We start from the raw sequence: 16,388 nt of genomic DNA, 5'->3' as shown, positions 1-16,388 counted from the left end.
GCGATATGCACAAAGAATGCGCATCGCCAAAAACAAATGAATGTGAAAGTCATAGTAGAGATTTACAGTAAAAAAAAGGACTTAAATATTGATGTTTTTCACCCACACCTATCATATCACTTCTGAAGACATGGATTAAACCACTGGAGTCTTATGGATTACTTTTATGCTGCCTTAATGTCATTTTTGGACCTACAAAGTTCTAATCACCCTTCAATTGCATTATATGGACCTACAGAGCTGATATATTCTTCTAAAAATCTTTGTTTGTGTTCTGCTGAAGAAAGTCATACACATCTGGGATGGCATGAGGGTGTTAATTTTTGGGTGAACTATTCCTTTTAATATCTTCGATGAGCTTAAAGCACTCCTTGATTCTAGAATTGACCATCCAAACTGAACTACAGATGTGGAAAAATACCTAATAGTGCTCAGTCAACAACATCAAGTGATTAAAACTAGATTTTTACATTTTTTGAAGAAAATGTAAAACCCCTTGCATTTTCCCTCTCCGTCCTTCCAACCCTATTGCAATCAATGCATTCGCAGCATTCTCAGACACAGCATTAACTCAAGTGTCTAGGCGCTCTGACTCTTTAAGTGTGAGCAGTTTAAAAGTGATACTTGCCTAGTCTAACACACAGATGAAAGAGACCGACAGAAAGAGAAAGAGAGGTTGACCCTGTTTATTTAATTCAGATCTGTAGCAGCTGGTTTAATGATTTAATATTAGAGGAAGCTGTTGTAGCATACAGGATGATTAGCAAAACAGAAATACATCCACTGAGCATTAGAACCTGCTTAAATTTATGAGTATTCATACAGAAATATACAGCATACTGCAACAGTTTACGGTTGAGAAAATAGAGTTTAGATATTGTAACATGTTTTAGGCGACTCGTTCTGATTTCTACCTTCTAGTTTTTCAAATTTGGGGTTGTGGTCAGACAGGCAACAGAGAAAAGTGAATTTCTTAAAAATGAATATGCATTGAATGCAATATGACCACCTAGACACTCTCATAAAAACTAAATGTATAAAGCAATAAAGAGAAATACACAAACATGTGAATGGATATGAGTGTGGGCATGTGGTAACTTTAAATGTGGGATACAAATCTGTTAAACTACCTGAGTATAAAGCCATGACACCATCATTACCGTATGCTGTCTCAGGACGTTGTTTGGTGAAGTGAAAATAATGATTTAAATTGTTTTGTTCACCAAATGTACAGTTAAATTTTCTTTAGTAACATGCTGCAACATGTTTTACATTTTACTGCCACTTTACCTATTGGTAAAAACACCACTGTTTAACTACAAAGCAATATTAAAAAAGACAACCGTAATAGCTGTAAATTTCTATGAAAGCTAGTTTGTGGGATTATACTGATGGAACTGATTCCTTGATTTACCTAATTGAGTGAAAAATCTGTTCAAGAGCATCAAGAAAATTGGCAGCCATTGAAACCAGTGGAGGGGAATTTGAAGATACCAGTCCAAAGCCATTGGCATTTCTGTGCCATCAGCTACTCACACTAAATAAGACCATTAAGAGAATAAACTAGGTTTCTGTGGATGTGAAAAAGCATATTCAACAGTAACTAAACAGTGGTTAAAAACAAGTGCAAAACAGAGTATCCTCCATTGTAGCCCCCCAGATGATAACCAAACATCTCAAAGTAGCTTGCTTTTATGATACAGTTTACCATAAGGATGTGATTCTCAGTTTAGTTCTGAAACCCCAACAAACCCTATTCAATCGATCTCAGTCAGTACAAAAGTTTGAATTCTGTCTGACTAAAACAATAATTTGTCCTTTAATCCCAAATCAATATGAAAAAAATAAATAAATAATAATAATAATCATATTTTGCATAAAGACAATGAAGCCTACATTTAGGACCATGCCATTTTTTTTTTTGCATTGTGACATTTTTATTTGCACACTTAAAAAAAAAAATTGCCCCCCAATTCTCATTACCAGACATTTTAATTTGACTATTCCCATTGTTTTCAATGGGAATTGTCATTACCGTAACACAGTCATGTTTTTACAGAGCAAAAATGAAAGTCAGTACCAAGGGAAAACTACTACAATGTATAGATACTTTATGATTTAAAAAAAGATATATTTTTTTACCATGTTGCAGTAATGACAATATGATAAGGACTATCTTTTTGCGATTTGCGGTAATGAGAATTGGGGGCTAAAATGTGCGTAACTGTCATGAAAATAATGTCACAATGTAAAAAATCTTAATGGCCCTAAAAACAGGCTTCATTTCTTTAACCTCCTGAATTCCGAGCGTGACTGCTTTGTGCATTTTCCTTTTCCCTTTTTGATTTGTAACTAGTAGCATCTAATAAACATGCCTAAAAATCAAAGAAATTCTAGAGCCAATAGTTTTCTAAAAATTGATGTCAACATATGTGAACAATGAAACTAAGTTGTGAAATTTTAAATAATATCAAGCTATAGAAAGTCAGAATGACTTAACCTCCAGTATCCTGTCTGTCTGCACTGGTCTCAGAACAGTTCGAAATGCACTGTATTTTCATCCTAACTCCATATAAACCCTCCGAAAGCAATATATTTTTTTCTCAATGTTAAATTGCACTGTAAAAATAGGATTTCTAATGAAAAACTAGTGCTTTTGTCCACTATAGTGGTCATTGTGTTTAACAGTGTGCAGTTTCGCAATAAACCGCTAAAATTTTAAAAATGTCATATCGGATGAAACTAGAGACTCTAATCTTTTGATTCATAAAGGTTTCAATGTAAAAACTGAATTAAGTTTCTTACCAGTTGTAGTTTTGTTGGTGTTTCTCCCAAAGACAAACTCGCTGTGATCGGTGCCATGATGTTATGTAACATGACTCCATACGTCGAAAGTTTAACTCTTTACTGACAGCCCAGTGTCTTCTGAACTGAGATCAGTCAGTTTAAATTAATTTAAATTATGCTTTGCATATAGCATAGCCAAAACACAATGTCCGCACAGAAGGACGTGGGGTCGCACAAGGATATGCAAAATTATTTCTCATTTGTTTCTGTAGATTTTGGAATAAAATAGGACAAGGGCATTTTCTTGACAGGTTTTGTGAGAATCACCCAGCTCGATTATAACTGCGCGTGTAAACGTACTGAATGGTGAGATCGGATTACATGCGTTCATGTGCAAAAACAATCAGGTCTGGCCACGTGTATCTTGGGAGTTTGAACAGTCGTCTAAAAAAATGGATTTCAGAAAAAATCGTATTTCCCCTGCAGTGTTAACAAAGCCTTGGAGGCTCCTTTAATAAGCTGAGAGTGAATAAGGTGTGTTAAATAATGAAGACATCCAAAATGTGCAGTACTGTGGGTCGTTGAGTACCAGGATTGAGAACAACTGACATTTGGGACATTTTAGAGTGATGTCACACTGGAAGCCAAGGAATCTTACATTGAATCCAACTGGAATGCTTGGCGGTGTTGGAATCGTCTAAACTGCGGCTCCAAGTTAGCAATTATCTTTCCTAAGATTCTTAGAAATGTCCCTAGTTTGAAATATCTCAATCTTAACATGCTCACTACCATACAATCAACTTAACAAAAAAGGACTCAGCCAATTACCAAACAGTCTGTAGAGGTCGTGATTACATGGATCAGTCCCCTTTTTGAATCCCACAGTAACCAGTGTTTAATCTCTTTAACACATCCTTCCATATCCATCCTACTTTTCATTCGTGCTTTGCCCTTCCTTTCTTTTGCTTCTTTCCATTTTCCGTCACCTCCGGTGCCTTTCTGGTGCCATTGGTTGCCACGTAGTGGCCGTTGGCGGCAGATTTGGCTGGTTTGAGGCGTGGCTGGCGGCGGTAGGTTTGATAGTAGAAATTTCCGAAGAGAATGATGAAGGTGACCGCGTAGCCGATCAGAGCCCACTGCATCCAGGCTGGGAATGGGCAGCCCGTGTAGAGGGAATGGGCTGCGTGGCCAATAGTGACATGAAACTGAATCTAAAAACAAAGAAAACAGACATCTGGAAATTCTGCAACTTTTCACAAACTTTTGAGTGAATGAATATGAAGCCTCCATTGATTCTCACTGTATCTTGTGCTTTGAACATAATTATATAGTATTAAAATAAGCCGACCAAATCAGTAGGTTCAACACGACTACTTTCCATACATTATTTCACTTCCAATCAATTTTATGTTCTTCGATATTCTGATTTAATGATGTAAGTGGTACATTGTGTAATGAATGTGTTTTTCTACCATCTGAATAATGGTGAGGTATTTCTTCCACCACAAGTACTTCTGGGTCTTTGGACCAAACGCTGCCATGCCGTAGTAACCGTACATCAGCACATGAATGCCTGAGTTAATCGTGGCGCCAAAGAACGCTGCAAAGAAGAAAGGAGGTTTAGTTACATATAAAATAATACTTAAAAAAAAAAAAAAACTTAAATATGGTGGACCAACAACATATTGATCTAATTACTGGAGTTCTGGGATTATGTGTTTAATGTAGACTTGTTAATCATGGAATATGAGTGAATTTGCATATGCATAAGTTAATAAAATTAAAATATTGTGCTGAATATGAAATGTTGTGAAACTATCTGTGATAAAACATTTCTATTGTGTAACATTGACACTGTAATGTAAAGTGTTAATCAGTTTGTTGACACGACTAAAACATCTATTAATTTAAAAGCAGACCTCTGCCCTTTTCAAAGCATTATCCTTTGTTCAACCTTCTATTAACCTTCCGGCCATCTGTACCCTTCCAAAACCTTTGACTACTTCCACATCCCCCTAATCTCTTCTAACCTTCCTCCCCTCTCCTCAAATCCCCACACCATTCCTCTGTTTCCCTCTCTACTTCCTTGGCCAATCCACAATATGCAAGGCACTACTAACAAAGTTCTTCAAAAGACGAAAATGTTTCGCATGCGAATCATTTGAAAGGATCAACTCGATTCAGTAAGTTACATTCTGCTGGTCTACAACTTACTTTTCCCGGGAAAATAGAGTGGCATTAAGTATTTTAAATGCTCAGTGCTTCTGGTGAGGCATACAGTATATGAAGAGGTAGTGTACATATATGCCTCTTTAAATGTGTATGAATGATTTCATGGAGTGCTTGTTTGAAAATTAAGTGCTCTGTGCACATGTGAATAAGTGTCTATGTGTATTTCTAATGTAACCATTCTTAGGGTCCAGAATTGCTGAAATATGTCTCTTTGGTTTAGGGTTAAGCTTAGGTTTAGAGTTAGGGGTTGGGTTAGTCTATAGTAATTAGCTTAATTTAAGAACAATAGAGGTCATATAGACAGGGGCGCATTAACACACAGGCTTATACGGGCTGAAGCCCAGGGGCCTACAACTCCCATGGGGCCCAGCTCGTGACCATGGGGACCCATTTTCCCCTATCCATGTTTGCGGGAGGAGCAAACCCATTTAAACGCTTTCAGTGGGAGATGCAGTTGTTGACATGGTGACAGTGTGCAACCGTTAAATGCCTCCGTGTAGTGCTTGTTCAATGCACAGCAGTTATATAAAAACAATAAAAGGCAATGTTGCGTGTATGTGTGTACTCACATTGCCCTCCAGGAACCCATTTGATGCCGATCCACCACAGGATGAACATTGTACAGTGGTGATAGACGTGCAGGAAGCTGACCTGATTGAACTTCTTCCTCATGATGAAGAACACTGTGTCGAGAAACTCCACCCCTTTAGAGATGTAGTACCACCACAGAGCCGACGCTATCTGCAGGAACAGAGTGAATCTTAATGATATTACAATATCTGTCTGTCTATCTGTGTGTTTCTTCAACTTCGGGCACTTTTAGCACTGTGGACGCCTAAAAAGTAAAGTCTCTTTAACCTCCTGAGACCCAGGGGGCCTGGGTAGCTCAGCAAGTAAAGACGCTGACCACCACCCCTGGGGTCACGAGTTCAAATCCAGGGCATGCTGAGTGACTCCAGCCAGGTCTCCTAAGCAACCAAATTGGCCCAGTTGCTAGGGAGGGTAGGTCACATGGGGTAACCTCCTTGTGGTTGCTATAATGTGGTTCTCACTTTCGGTGGGGTGCGTGGTGAGTTGTGCGTGGATGCCGCAGGGAATAACGTGAAGCCTCCACACGCGCTATGTCTCCGCGGTAACACGTTCAACAAGCCACGTGATAAGATGCGCAGATTGATGGTTTCAGACGCGGAGGCAACTGAGATTCATCCTCTGCCACCCGGATTGAGGCGAGTCATTACGCCACCATGAGGACTTAGGGTGCATTGGGAATTGGGCATTCCAAATTGGGGAGAAAAAGGGAAGAAAAAAAAAGAGAGACCGAAGAGTGACTGCTGTGTGCATTTTCCATTTCTCTTTTTATTTGTAAGTAGTAGCACCTAATAAGCATGCAAAAAAAGAAAAGAAATGTATGTTCACATATGTGGACAGCGGGTCTAAGTTGTGACATTTTAAATAATACCAAGCCATAGAACATCAGATTTTTTATTTAATTTTTTTTTTTTTGTATCAAATTGTTAATTATGTTTCCAAGAGTGTTGGTTATTCATGTTTTTGAGACACTGATTTTTTACTTTGGCAACAACATCTCAATGTTCTCTCTTTGCACTGTCAAACAAACAAGTTATAGCCAGTGCTGAAGCATTTTACCAATCAGCAATTTGCATAATTTATTCTGATACAAGTAATGGCCAGCATCATCCAATCACAGCCAACCATGTTACAGTTTTTCTCAATCGCTTTGGCTCAATTCTTGAATGATAATTTTTTTTTTGTTTTGTTTTTTTCAAAACATTAAGTTCAAATCTCTGAACAATTAGTTTCTTGTTCACACCAGATTTGAATTTCTTATTCATTTAAGCAAATTGTACATGTTTTGGCACATGTGTGCAAAAGAGTAAGTACAACTGTCTACAGTTTGCACGATAACTAAATGCACATGGCTTGCTGATCAAAACTGATGAGTTGATTCTCAGTGAAATGGTCATACTCTTCACAACTTCTAAACTTTCTTTGATCGTGTGAGCCATCACATGCAAAATGATCCATTATCAAAATCTGTCAGACACACATGTATATTCCATAAATATCTATGACATGTAATGTGTGTGATGTCCGCTAAATCTCTGGCCAGACCAACAAGAGTGACAGGATGTCCATCAAGAAGATGGGAACTTGTAGTGTTACGCACTAACGTCCTACAGTATTGTACAGTATTGACTTTCCCCAGTAAACGTTTACCTACTGTTGAAATCGGTATCTAAAATCTCAGTGTGATACACAATAGCATTCAGCTAGACAAAACTGACATTCTTGTATAGTACAGTAAGCAGTCAGTGTCAACAAAAATGTAGAACAAAAATGAAATTTGTATATAACAAACATTTCCAGGGTTGACTGCCATGGTGAAAAAACATCTAAACATTTTGACCAGTACGGCTCACATGATGACAATTATATATATCATTTTGGTGGCATTGGCCAATTTACTAACACAATAATTTGGTTTTGAAGCATGAATTAAAAGTTTTGGGTGAGATCCTACATTTTGCAGACATGCAATAGAGTTGTGATGTCCCATAAAATATTGTGACAACTGCACTTACAGTTTAGAGAATGTTAAGACTGTTTCAAAAAATGAGCCAAAGCGATTGAGAAAAAATAAAATAAAATTATACATTATAAATTCTGAATCTAAGGACTGATTACCATTGTCCCATGTCTGCCAAACATTTTGAGTGGTCCAAACATCATACGCAGCCTGAAACTGAACTTTCTGGATCAAATGCACTTGGCTTCATAGGAAAGTTATAGGATGCTCCCTTGCTCCCTATTTAGTGAATGACTTAACCTCCAGTGTACTATCTGTCTGCACTGGTCTCAGAACAGTTTGAAATGCACCGTATTTTCATCCTAACTCCATATAAAGCCTCTGAAAGCAAAAAAATTTCTCAATGTGAAAATGCACAGTAAATATACAATTTTTAATGAAAACCTAGTGCTATTGTACACATTATTTTACATTGTGTTTAGCAACGTGACGTTTTGTGATAAATTGCTCAAATTTTAAAAATGGCATTATCAGATGAAACTAGAGACTTGAATCTTTTGACCCAAACAGGTTTCAATGTAAATCTTAATGAGGCTTCTTTCCGGATGTAGTTTTGTTGGCGTTTCTCCCAAAGACAAACTCTGAGCTGAGATCGGCATCATGTAATTTTCTCACATGACTCCGTACATCAAAAGTTTAACCCTTAACTGACAGGACAAGTCTCCTGAACTGAGATCAGTCGGTTTAAATGAAATTAAATTATGCGTTGCGTATAGCGAAGCCAAAATACAACGTCCACCTGTGTGAATGCTGGGTCGCACGTGGTTAAAATATTTTTCACACTCTCACATATTTTTAGATATTTTGTCTGCTAACAATATACAACAGTGTATGTATGCATCACAGGAGATGTATGTCATTTTCGTCCTTTTTTCTGAAAGTCATGAAAATCCTCACCACAGTGTCATTTCCAGCACTCCTTAAATTCTGTATTGAGAATTTTGTGGTGGAAATGATGCTGATGGAAATGACATTTTTAATGTTTTTGAAATAAAATGGCTGACTCCTTTTTCTTTCTAAAGCTAATTTCATAGCTAACATTTTATGTATCATAAATCCACACAATTAAACTATATTTTCACACTTTTTAAATATTTTGATATTTTATTTTATTTTTTTACATTTTTTATTTACCTTGAATTTTCTTTTTTTTTTTTTTTTTTTATTCAAACATCACTTGTCTCATATTTTATCTCAAGCGTGTTCTTCACTGACACTTTTGTCCACTTGGTTAACAAGTACACTAACTTTTGAAAAAACGTTATTACGGGCAAAATTATTTGTTGTGTTGGAAATGATGCCACAACTGTGGGACAGTCTACATTTTTAGAAAATTTATAAAAATAATTTTTTCACACAATAATTATTGAAACACTTTATGTTGTTTCACTCTGTTTAGATTATCATAGTTTTAAATGTAATAATTTTGTATTTTATAATATATGTTCATAGTACAATATTGCAAGTCTTGGTCTGGGACAAGGCTAAAACAATAAAATACATTTGAAAGTACCAAAAATAAATGATAAAAAGTTTCCAATTCACAACAATGAGGCGTGTCCAATAGGTTGCAAGAGTGCTGACCCTATCTCTGTCCTCACATCACCAGGGGAACACAGCTTGCTAATGAGGGCGATGAAACATGCCAAGCCGACAGCATGAGGAAATTCTAACCGACGTCAGTGAAAGCGGTATCCAGTGATACTCACTCTCACAGAACTCTTCTCAACTTTCCCCTCATACCTTAAAATATGAAATACTCTTTTCAACAGAGCTTTGAGAGTCTATAAGATCATGGTTCCAATTTGTTTCTATTTGTGTGTGTATATACTCTACTGTATATGTGTTGTCACTGGAGACAAAATTGTACTCAGAAGTTCTCTAAATCAAACAAAACCTCCTTTTGGGAATATCTGGGGACATGCTTAAAGGCAAAAATGCAGCTTAATCACATTAAATTATGTAACCTTCGCAACATTTTTGCAAAACAAAATTACGTGCTTCATGGCACGTTTCACTGCAGTTTCCTGATGAAATGTCCAGCGGGGGGCGCCAAAAGTGAGTGAAATTGTGTTGTAATCAGATGGAGGTTTTAATTAGTCAAACGTACCTCCCTAACCTGAAACTTTAACCTACAGAAAACTTAACCAATAGTGTTCTAAAAGCAAATGAGAGGTGAACAAAACAGACTTACCCTTAACCAACACCTAAACTGATAGTGTCTTAAAAGCAAATGCGACATGAAAAGAACATTTTCTGAAGTAACTACGTCATTTTGTGACGCTTCTGTGAAGCATGCTTGCTTGTCTGGGCTTGAGCCTTAGTCGTCCGAGTCCAAGTCCAATACTCTATCAGGTGAACTACTGTGCAAGCTAATCAATCACATTGGAATAAGTGTGTAAATGTACTGTAGGTAGGTCTGTAATACAAGCGTTAATATGTATCCTTTTTCAAATGATGCATTAGAGTAAAAGTGTTTTGATATCATAGCATGGCTTTGTATAAGTAACAGAGTGAAAAATAAGTGTTTATAAAAGTAAATTGCAAACTACTGTACTTGTGAATTGTGTGAAAGTGAATAAAACAGTTGTTGTAGCACCACTAGTGTTTATTTCACCAGGAAACTGTGGCGAAACAGAACGTGGCACTTAAAAATCAGTTTGCAAAAATGTTGTTATAGAAATGTTTATTCTATGAGACTAGTAAATAAAACATATATTTCATTTATTATTATTATTATTCTAAAAATGCAAAAAGCTTTTCTTAGCAAACTTTGTGGACAAAATTGCGAAATTGGACTAAACCTCCCTTTGGGGACACCTTCATAGGTAAAAATTAGTTTATTTAATAATAAAAATGCCAAACTTTGTGTGTGTGTGTGTGGGGGGTTAGGGCCATTCACACAGGATGCATTCTTGCATTCATCTGTTCTGGTTTTTAATAGTTTTTCTATGTAAATATATGCTTGACAGATGTCTTTGTGACACTTCTCACTGTTTTTCAGCATCTTGCGCCAGGAGTGCTACATTTTTAGGATGCCGTGTAAAGTTAAAAAACAGTTAAACTTTTCTCAACACACCTGCATTTTGTTCAGTTCTGCTGTGCTGTGTCTCACACAGGAAAACACGTCCTGTGTCAACGGCCTCTTAATAAGCTTTATATGAAAATAAGAGAAGTTTATATATGTCCTCATGTGGGTGTGTGTACAGAAAAGACATATTTCTTACCCTGACTTCATTCACATCATTAGAGTAGTTCACAGGTTGGCAGAGGTAACTGTAACCAGCCGCTCTGGAGCCCAGGAGCAGCTAGAGAGAGAGAAAAATACAGTAAAATTGACATTCTAATAGAATCACATTATTCGTTTGTGCTCTGAGAGAGGTTAAAGGTCAAAACTGTCTGTAATGGACTACTATAATAGACAAATGGAATAGATTGGATACAATTTATAACTTATGCTTTTGGAAAATAACCTGCACATCTTTGTGTCTCTTTATAGCCTTTAAAAGTTCAGCTTGTGAAACAAGCAACAAAGCTAACTGTCTGTGTAAAAAGTCAAATCTGTCACAACATTTAGTTGAACCAGAGATCCTAGTGCCAAACATCTGCGACCTGTCTGTGGCCTGTCTGTGGGACTGAACTCTCACATATTGGGCTAAAACCCTTGCATTCCTTTGTTCCACTAAGTCAATCCCAGCAAGCCACCTTGCACAGCGTGCAATTATAACTGAAGATATTGAAGATATAATATTTTCCATAGGGATTTAATAAAAATCCTTCATGAAAGTGTTCTAAGCCATAAACATCTTTAATAAGGGAAAGAACTACAATCCCATAAAGCATTGCAAATGACGTGATCAAATTGAAAATGATGGAAAATATATAAAGTTGTTCATTATATGCAAATAATTAACATATCTTTTGTTTATTGCAAAATCAGATATAAACAAAATAGTATATTCGGATACATTTTAGAAAATCAATGAAAGAATGAAACGGGACACATGGTTTGATAGGATGTAGAGTTGATCAGACCTCTTTGAAGATGTAGAAGTTAAGCAGCACCATGCTGAAATTGTACACAATGAGGGTTGTTCTGAACTGAAAGGGCTCTCGGTTCTGCATGTAACGGGGACCGGCCCACAGGAAGAGCAGGTACAGAACGCTGATCCCCAAGGTGGGGAGCGGAGATGACATCATCGGCCATTTCTCCACACGCTTATCTGAGACACAAACACATATGCTCACAGTCATATATGTGGGTCATTGACAAATAAGTTTGTCTGAGATGATAAAAATTAGAATTTTTAACCCTATTTTAAAGACAAGTTGTTTCACTGCTTATTTCTTTATGAAATAATCATTAAAATAATTATATAAATAAGATTATTCCAAACTGCTTATGCCAACAATTTTCTGAAAACATGTTAATATTTGTAGAGATGTATTCAAGTCATTGTTTTGTGTGAACTACATTTTTAATGCAATTTTGAAAAACTAAAATTGTGTAACACTACAAAAAGGTTCCATTTGTTAACATCAGTTAATGCATGAGGTATCATGAACAAACAGTTAACAATATATTATTTACAGTATTAATTAATCTTTGTTAATGTTAGTTAATAAAAAAACAATTGTTCATTGTTAGTTCATTGTTAATTCATTGTTAGTTCATTGTGCATAAAATTATGTGAACAAATACAACTTTTAATTAAAAAAATAAATATAACTTTTGATTTATTATATTTTAATTTTTATAATTATTATATGTTGAAATTAACATTAACTAAGATTAATAAATGCAGTAAAAGTATTGTTCATGTTAACTAATGTTGTTAACTAATGTTAACACATGGAACCTTATTGTAAAGTGTTACCAACTTAATAGATCCAGACAAAAAAAAAATCATTCTTAGCTACAAAAACTGCAATATTTAAACATATACTGTATATACACACACACATATATATATATATATATATATATATATATATATATATATATATATATATATATATATATATATATATATATATATATATATATATATATGTATGTATGTATGTATGTATGTATATATATATATATATATATATATATATATATATAAATTAGTAAATGGAGAGAAACACATATTCTCACCTGCTATGGTAAGGCTCCATTTATAAAACTCTACAGAGTCATTCATAACATGAATGACTGCATCCATGGTTCTAGTTCTAAGACGATTATCCTGCAAAGGAACAAAAATAATGATTTTAGGCTACTTGTCTTGACTTTTGTTTATGAATTGTATTCATCTTAGACAATGAATTTGAAAATAAAAAAGTATAATTGGGCAAAAACAATTTTGATTTAGATAGCCCGATCATCATCCTTGCTGGCAAACCCTACAAAAAAAAGAACCCAACCACATAGTGACAGACGTGTACGTGTATTACAGGGAACTGGGTAACTGATGGTGTGACTACAGTAGTTTCACAAGGCAAGACAGCCCGTCTTTAACTCAGCAAGTAACAACCAACCCCAGTTTCACACCTGTATGCCAAGTAAGTAGAATTAATAGGAGTTACAGTCCTCCAACCTAATTACATAATCAGCCCGCCTTCTTCAGCAGCCCAGCTGATGCCTGTGCATTATTTAGCAGCCCTAACGTTTTGCACATAAATAAACTGAAGGAAAACTGGACATGCAACACACACACACACACACACACACACACACAGAAGGGTAAAAGTGCCAGGAAAGCAGGGTAGAATAAGCTACATGTGTAAGATCAGTTTAAACTTGGTTGACAACCTTTGGAGCTTTGTTATAGACATCAAATACACAAGCAAAAGCAACGATGCATATAGACTACATGCATGTTTGTGTGCACATACTGTATACAGTAACCCCAAAAGTATTTGGACATGTTGGTCACACAAAAAAATGTATGAATGTGATTGCATGAGATAGCAAAATATCTAGAGTTATGCTAGAGTTCTTTTAAGGTTGTCACACTAAAACCTCCCATCCAAATTCTGTAAATAGGATGAATGTTAGAATGTTAGGAGAATGTTCTGTGTATGCTGGGGCGCTTTTCTCAGAAATTCTTTCCCTTTTCTGAGCCTGTTTTTGCAATGAACTTTAAGCAGCTGGTTTCAAGGTGATTTTTAGTGGATGTATGAAGCCAGTTCCCCTCAAGTTCAGCATATTAACTATGGACATTTTCCACTAACATATGACAACCAGATGGAGTTCAAATATGTCGTTTTGACTTTAATATATCTATTGTTTTTATCATTTTTGTTTCGGTTGAAAACTGTGCGTGCTACATTAGCCAATCTCTTTAAAAAAAAAATGCCTCTTGCTTTGATATTTGTTCTCTAATGCAATTAAATTTATACAGTTTTAAGTGTGGCTCAAGTGTTAATACTTTTTGGAGCCACTGTATGTGCATATTTTATTCTCAAACCCGAATAATCAAAAACATGTAACTAAATAAATGAGCATTAATATTATTGCCGTTGTTGTTTTTAAGATGCAAGCAGCGAGATGTGCTCTATATGAAACTGAAAAGCAAGCACTGTTAAAACAAACATGTCCTGGCTGAAGACAAAAGCCTCCGCGCGCATGTGTCAGCAGGTTTCACGAGCATTTGTCAGTCAGGCTTTAATTCCTTTTGATCTACGAGCTTACAGTTTAAGTACAAATGCCTATCGACCCGCATCTGAGGCCACACCACTCAAAGGGATGATCATTGTGAAGGTTACCATCACCAGATGCTCAAACTACAGTCTTTTCCAAAAAAAGAAACACATCAACTAAGTTGCATTATCAGTGTAGCTGTCCATCAAAGCCTGAGCATCATCCAGATCATTTTAATTGATATGAGCAAAAAAAGTGCTGTTATTGAGCAGGGAATTAAATAACAATCACTCTTTAGTGAAGTTTTTCAATGGTTCTTTACAGAACCTGGGTTTACCTGGAAAAAAAAAAAAAAAAAAAAAATGTGTTGTCAAATAACCTAAAAAGTAATTCACGTGGTAACATCGAAATGAATTGCTTATATTCAAGACAAATCTAGCATTTAATATGACTGAATCAACCTGAATACATTAGGTTACACAAATTAAAGTTATTTTCAAGAGAATTTCTGATAAGGTAATGCAACTACTCACTTTTTTGTTTACAGTGCAGCAAAAAAAAAAAAAAAAAAACAAAAGTCTCATTATTTATTTATTTATTTATTTATTGCTGTATAGTGTTCTTGGGTTGATTATATGGTTTAAAAAAAAGTTTTTTCAGTGTTTTCAGATATGCATATTGGATTTTTGTTTTTTTTAAAGCATCATACATGGTTTTTTCTATTCTATTTCTTTATAAAGAACTAGAGAACAAAACGTTTCAAAGGTTCTCCTATAGATTCAATCAGTTTATTTATTTATTTGTTATTTATGTTTTTGGTTCTAGCTTGAATTTTTCTTTTTAAGAGTGAAGAGACACTTAAAGGCGTTTAAATAAGTGGCACAACGAGTACAATAGGGGACATGACTAATCTCAATTAAAGGTATTTAATTAGTTCTGGCATTTTGCACAAAGCTGTCATTTGCATTTAATTGCATGCAAACTTGCGAAACAAGTATGAACAAAAGTCTAATTCGAAAGCAGAAAAAATGCACTTGTACACACACTTACCTTGTAAACGCGTGCCTATGCCGACATCAGGTGCGGTGCAGCCCAGTTGGAGTATGAGAGTGAATAAATATGTGGATTTAAATCTACAATGTACGTTTAAGCACATCAACCCCTCAGATTTGGCAATAATAATAATAACGCGAAGGCAAACGGAATGCAACTAAAATAGTTCGTGCATATGAGGAAAACGCATCATCCCCTGGGCACCTGATCTGTCTCTGTGTGCCGGACACTCACTGGACACGCGTCTGTCCCGCACATGCGCAGTCGCGCCATGTGGGCTCGTGCTGGTGCACTCCCTTGTTTAGGCATTAAACTGCAATCACTCATAATAGGTCTGACATGGGGGTGTCAATAGATTCATGAGAAACACTTTATAATAACTTCTATAAAGTCATTAATAAACATTATCTACCTGATATTTGTAGCCTACATCATTATAATGTTTAGAAAAAAATAAAATAAATAAACAGCATAAGAAAAATACTGAAAATATAACCATTTTATACACATTTTATTCATATTTAACCATTATAATATATATATATAATATAATATAAAATAATATAATATAATATACGTTGTATGCCTACTATATTTAGTAATATTAGCTAGATTGTTATCATACACTGGTGATAATAACACAGCCTTAATAGGTTTTATTACTATTTTTATTACTAAATTATTACTATTACTAGGCTGCTACTACTACACTACTACTAGTGTTATTATTATTATTATTATTATTATTATTATTATTATTATTATTATTGTTGTTGTTGTTGTTGTTGTTGTTGTTGTTAATAAATACTTTGCAATCATACATATTTATTTTGTCAAATGAATATGATATTCTTATCACAAAATGTATAATATATATGTCATGTATTCGTCATTATGATTATGATATGACACTGGCCATTCCCCAGCAATAACGGATTTGTATTTTACCATGAATATTCAATCATATTCTTATCACAATCCATCATTATTATGTTATGCATTTGTCATTTTATGATTATGTTAAGACACTTGCCATTCCTTAGCAAGGTTTGACACTTGATTTATTATTATTATTAT

General features: G+C 35.2%; 1 protein-coding gene across 1 annotated transcript; it reads right to left on the bottom strand.

Moving 5' to 3' along the window:
- Positions 1–677: 677 nt before the first annotated feature.
- Positions 678–15,549, bottom strand: LOC127420552 (elongation of very long chain fatty acids protein 4-like). Its single transcript, XM_051662926.1, has 7 exons — positions 15,309–15,549; positions 12,771–12,861; positions 11,663–11,850; positions 10,855–10,935; positions 5,589–5,760; positions 4,260–4,387; positions 678–3,998 (listed from the first exon to the last, which is right to left on the bottom strand). The coding sequence occupies exons 2-7, from the start codon at positions 12,835–12,837 to the stop codon at positions 3,723–3,725; spliced, it is 912 nt and encodes a 303-aa protein (XP_051518886.1). The 5' UTR covers positions 12,838–12,861; positions 15,309–15,549; the 3' UTR covers positions 678–3,722.
- Positions 15,550–16,388: the final 839 nt, after the last annotated feature.

This window comes from Myxocyprinus asiaticus, chromosome 29 (genome assembly GCF_019703515.2).
Source record: "Myxocyprinus asiaticus isolate MX2 ecotype Aquarium Trade chromosome 29, UBuf_Myxa_2, whole genome shotgun sequence".
In the NCBI taxonomy this organism is placed as follows: domain Eukaryota; kingdom Metazoa; phylum Chordata; class Actinopteri; order Cypriniformes; family Catostomidae; genus Myxocyprinus; species Myxocyprinus asiaticus.
This window is presented reverse-complemented; position numbering and strand designations above follow the sequence as displayed.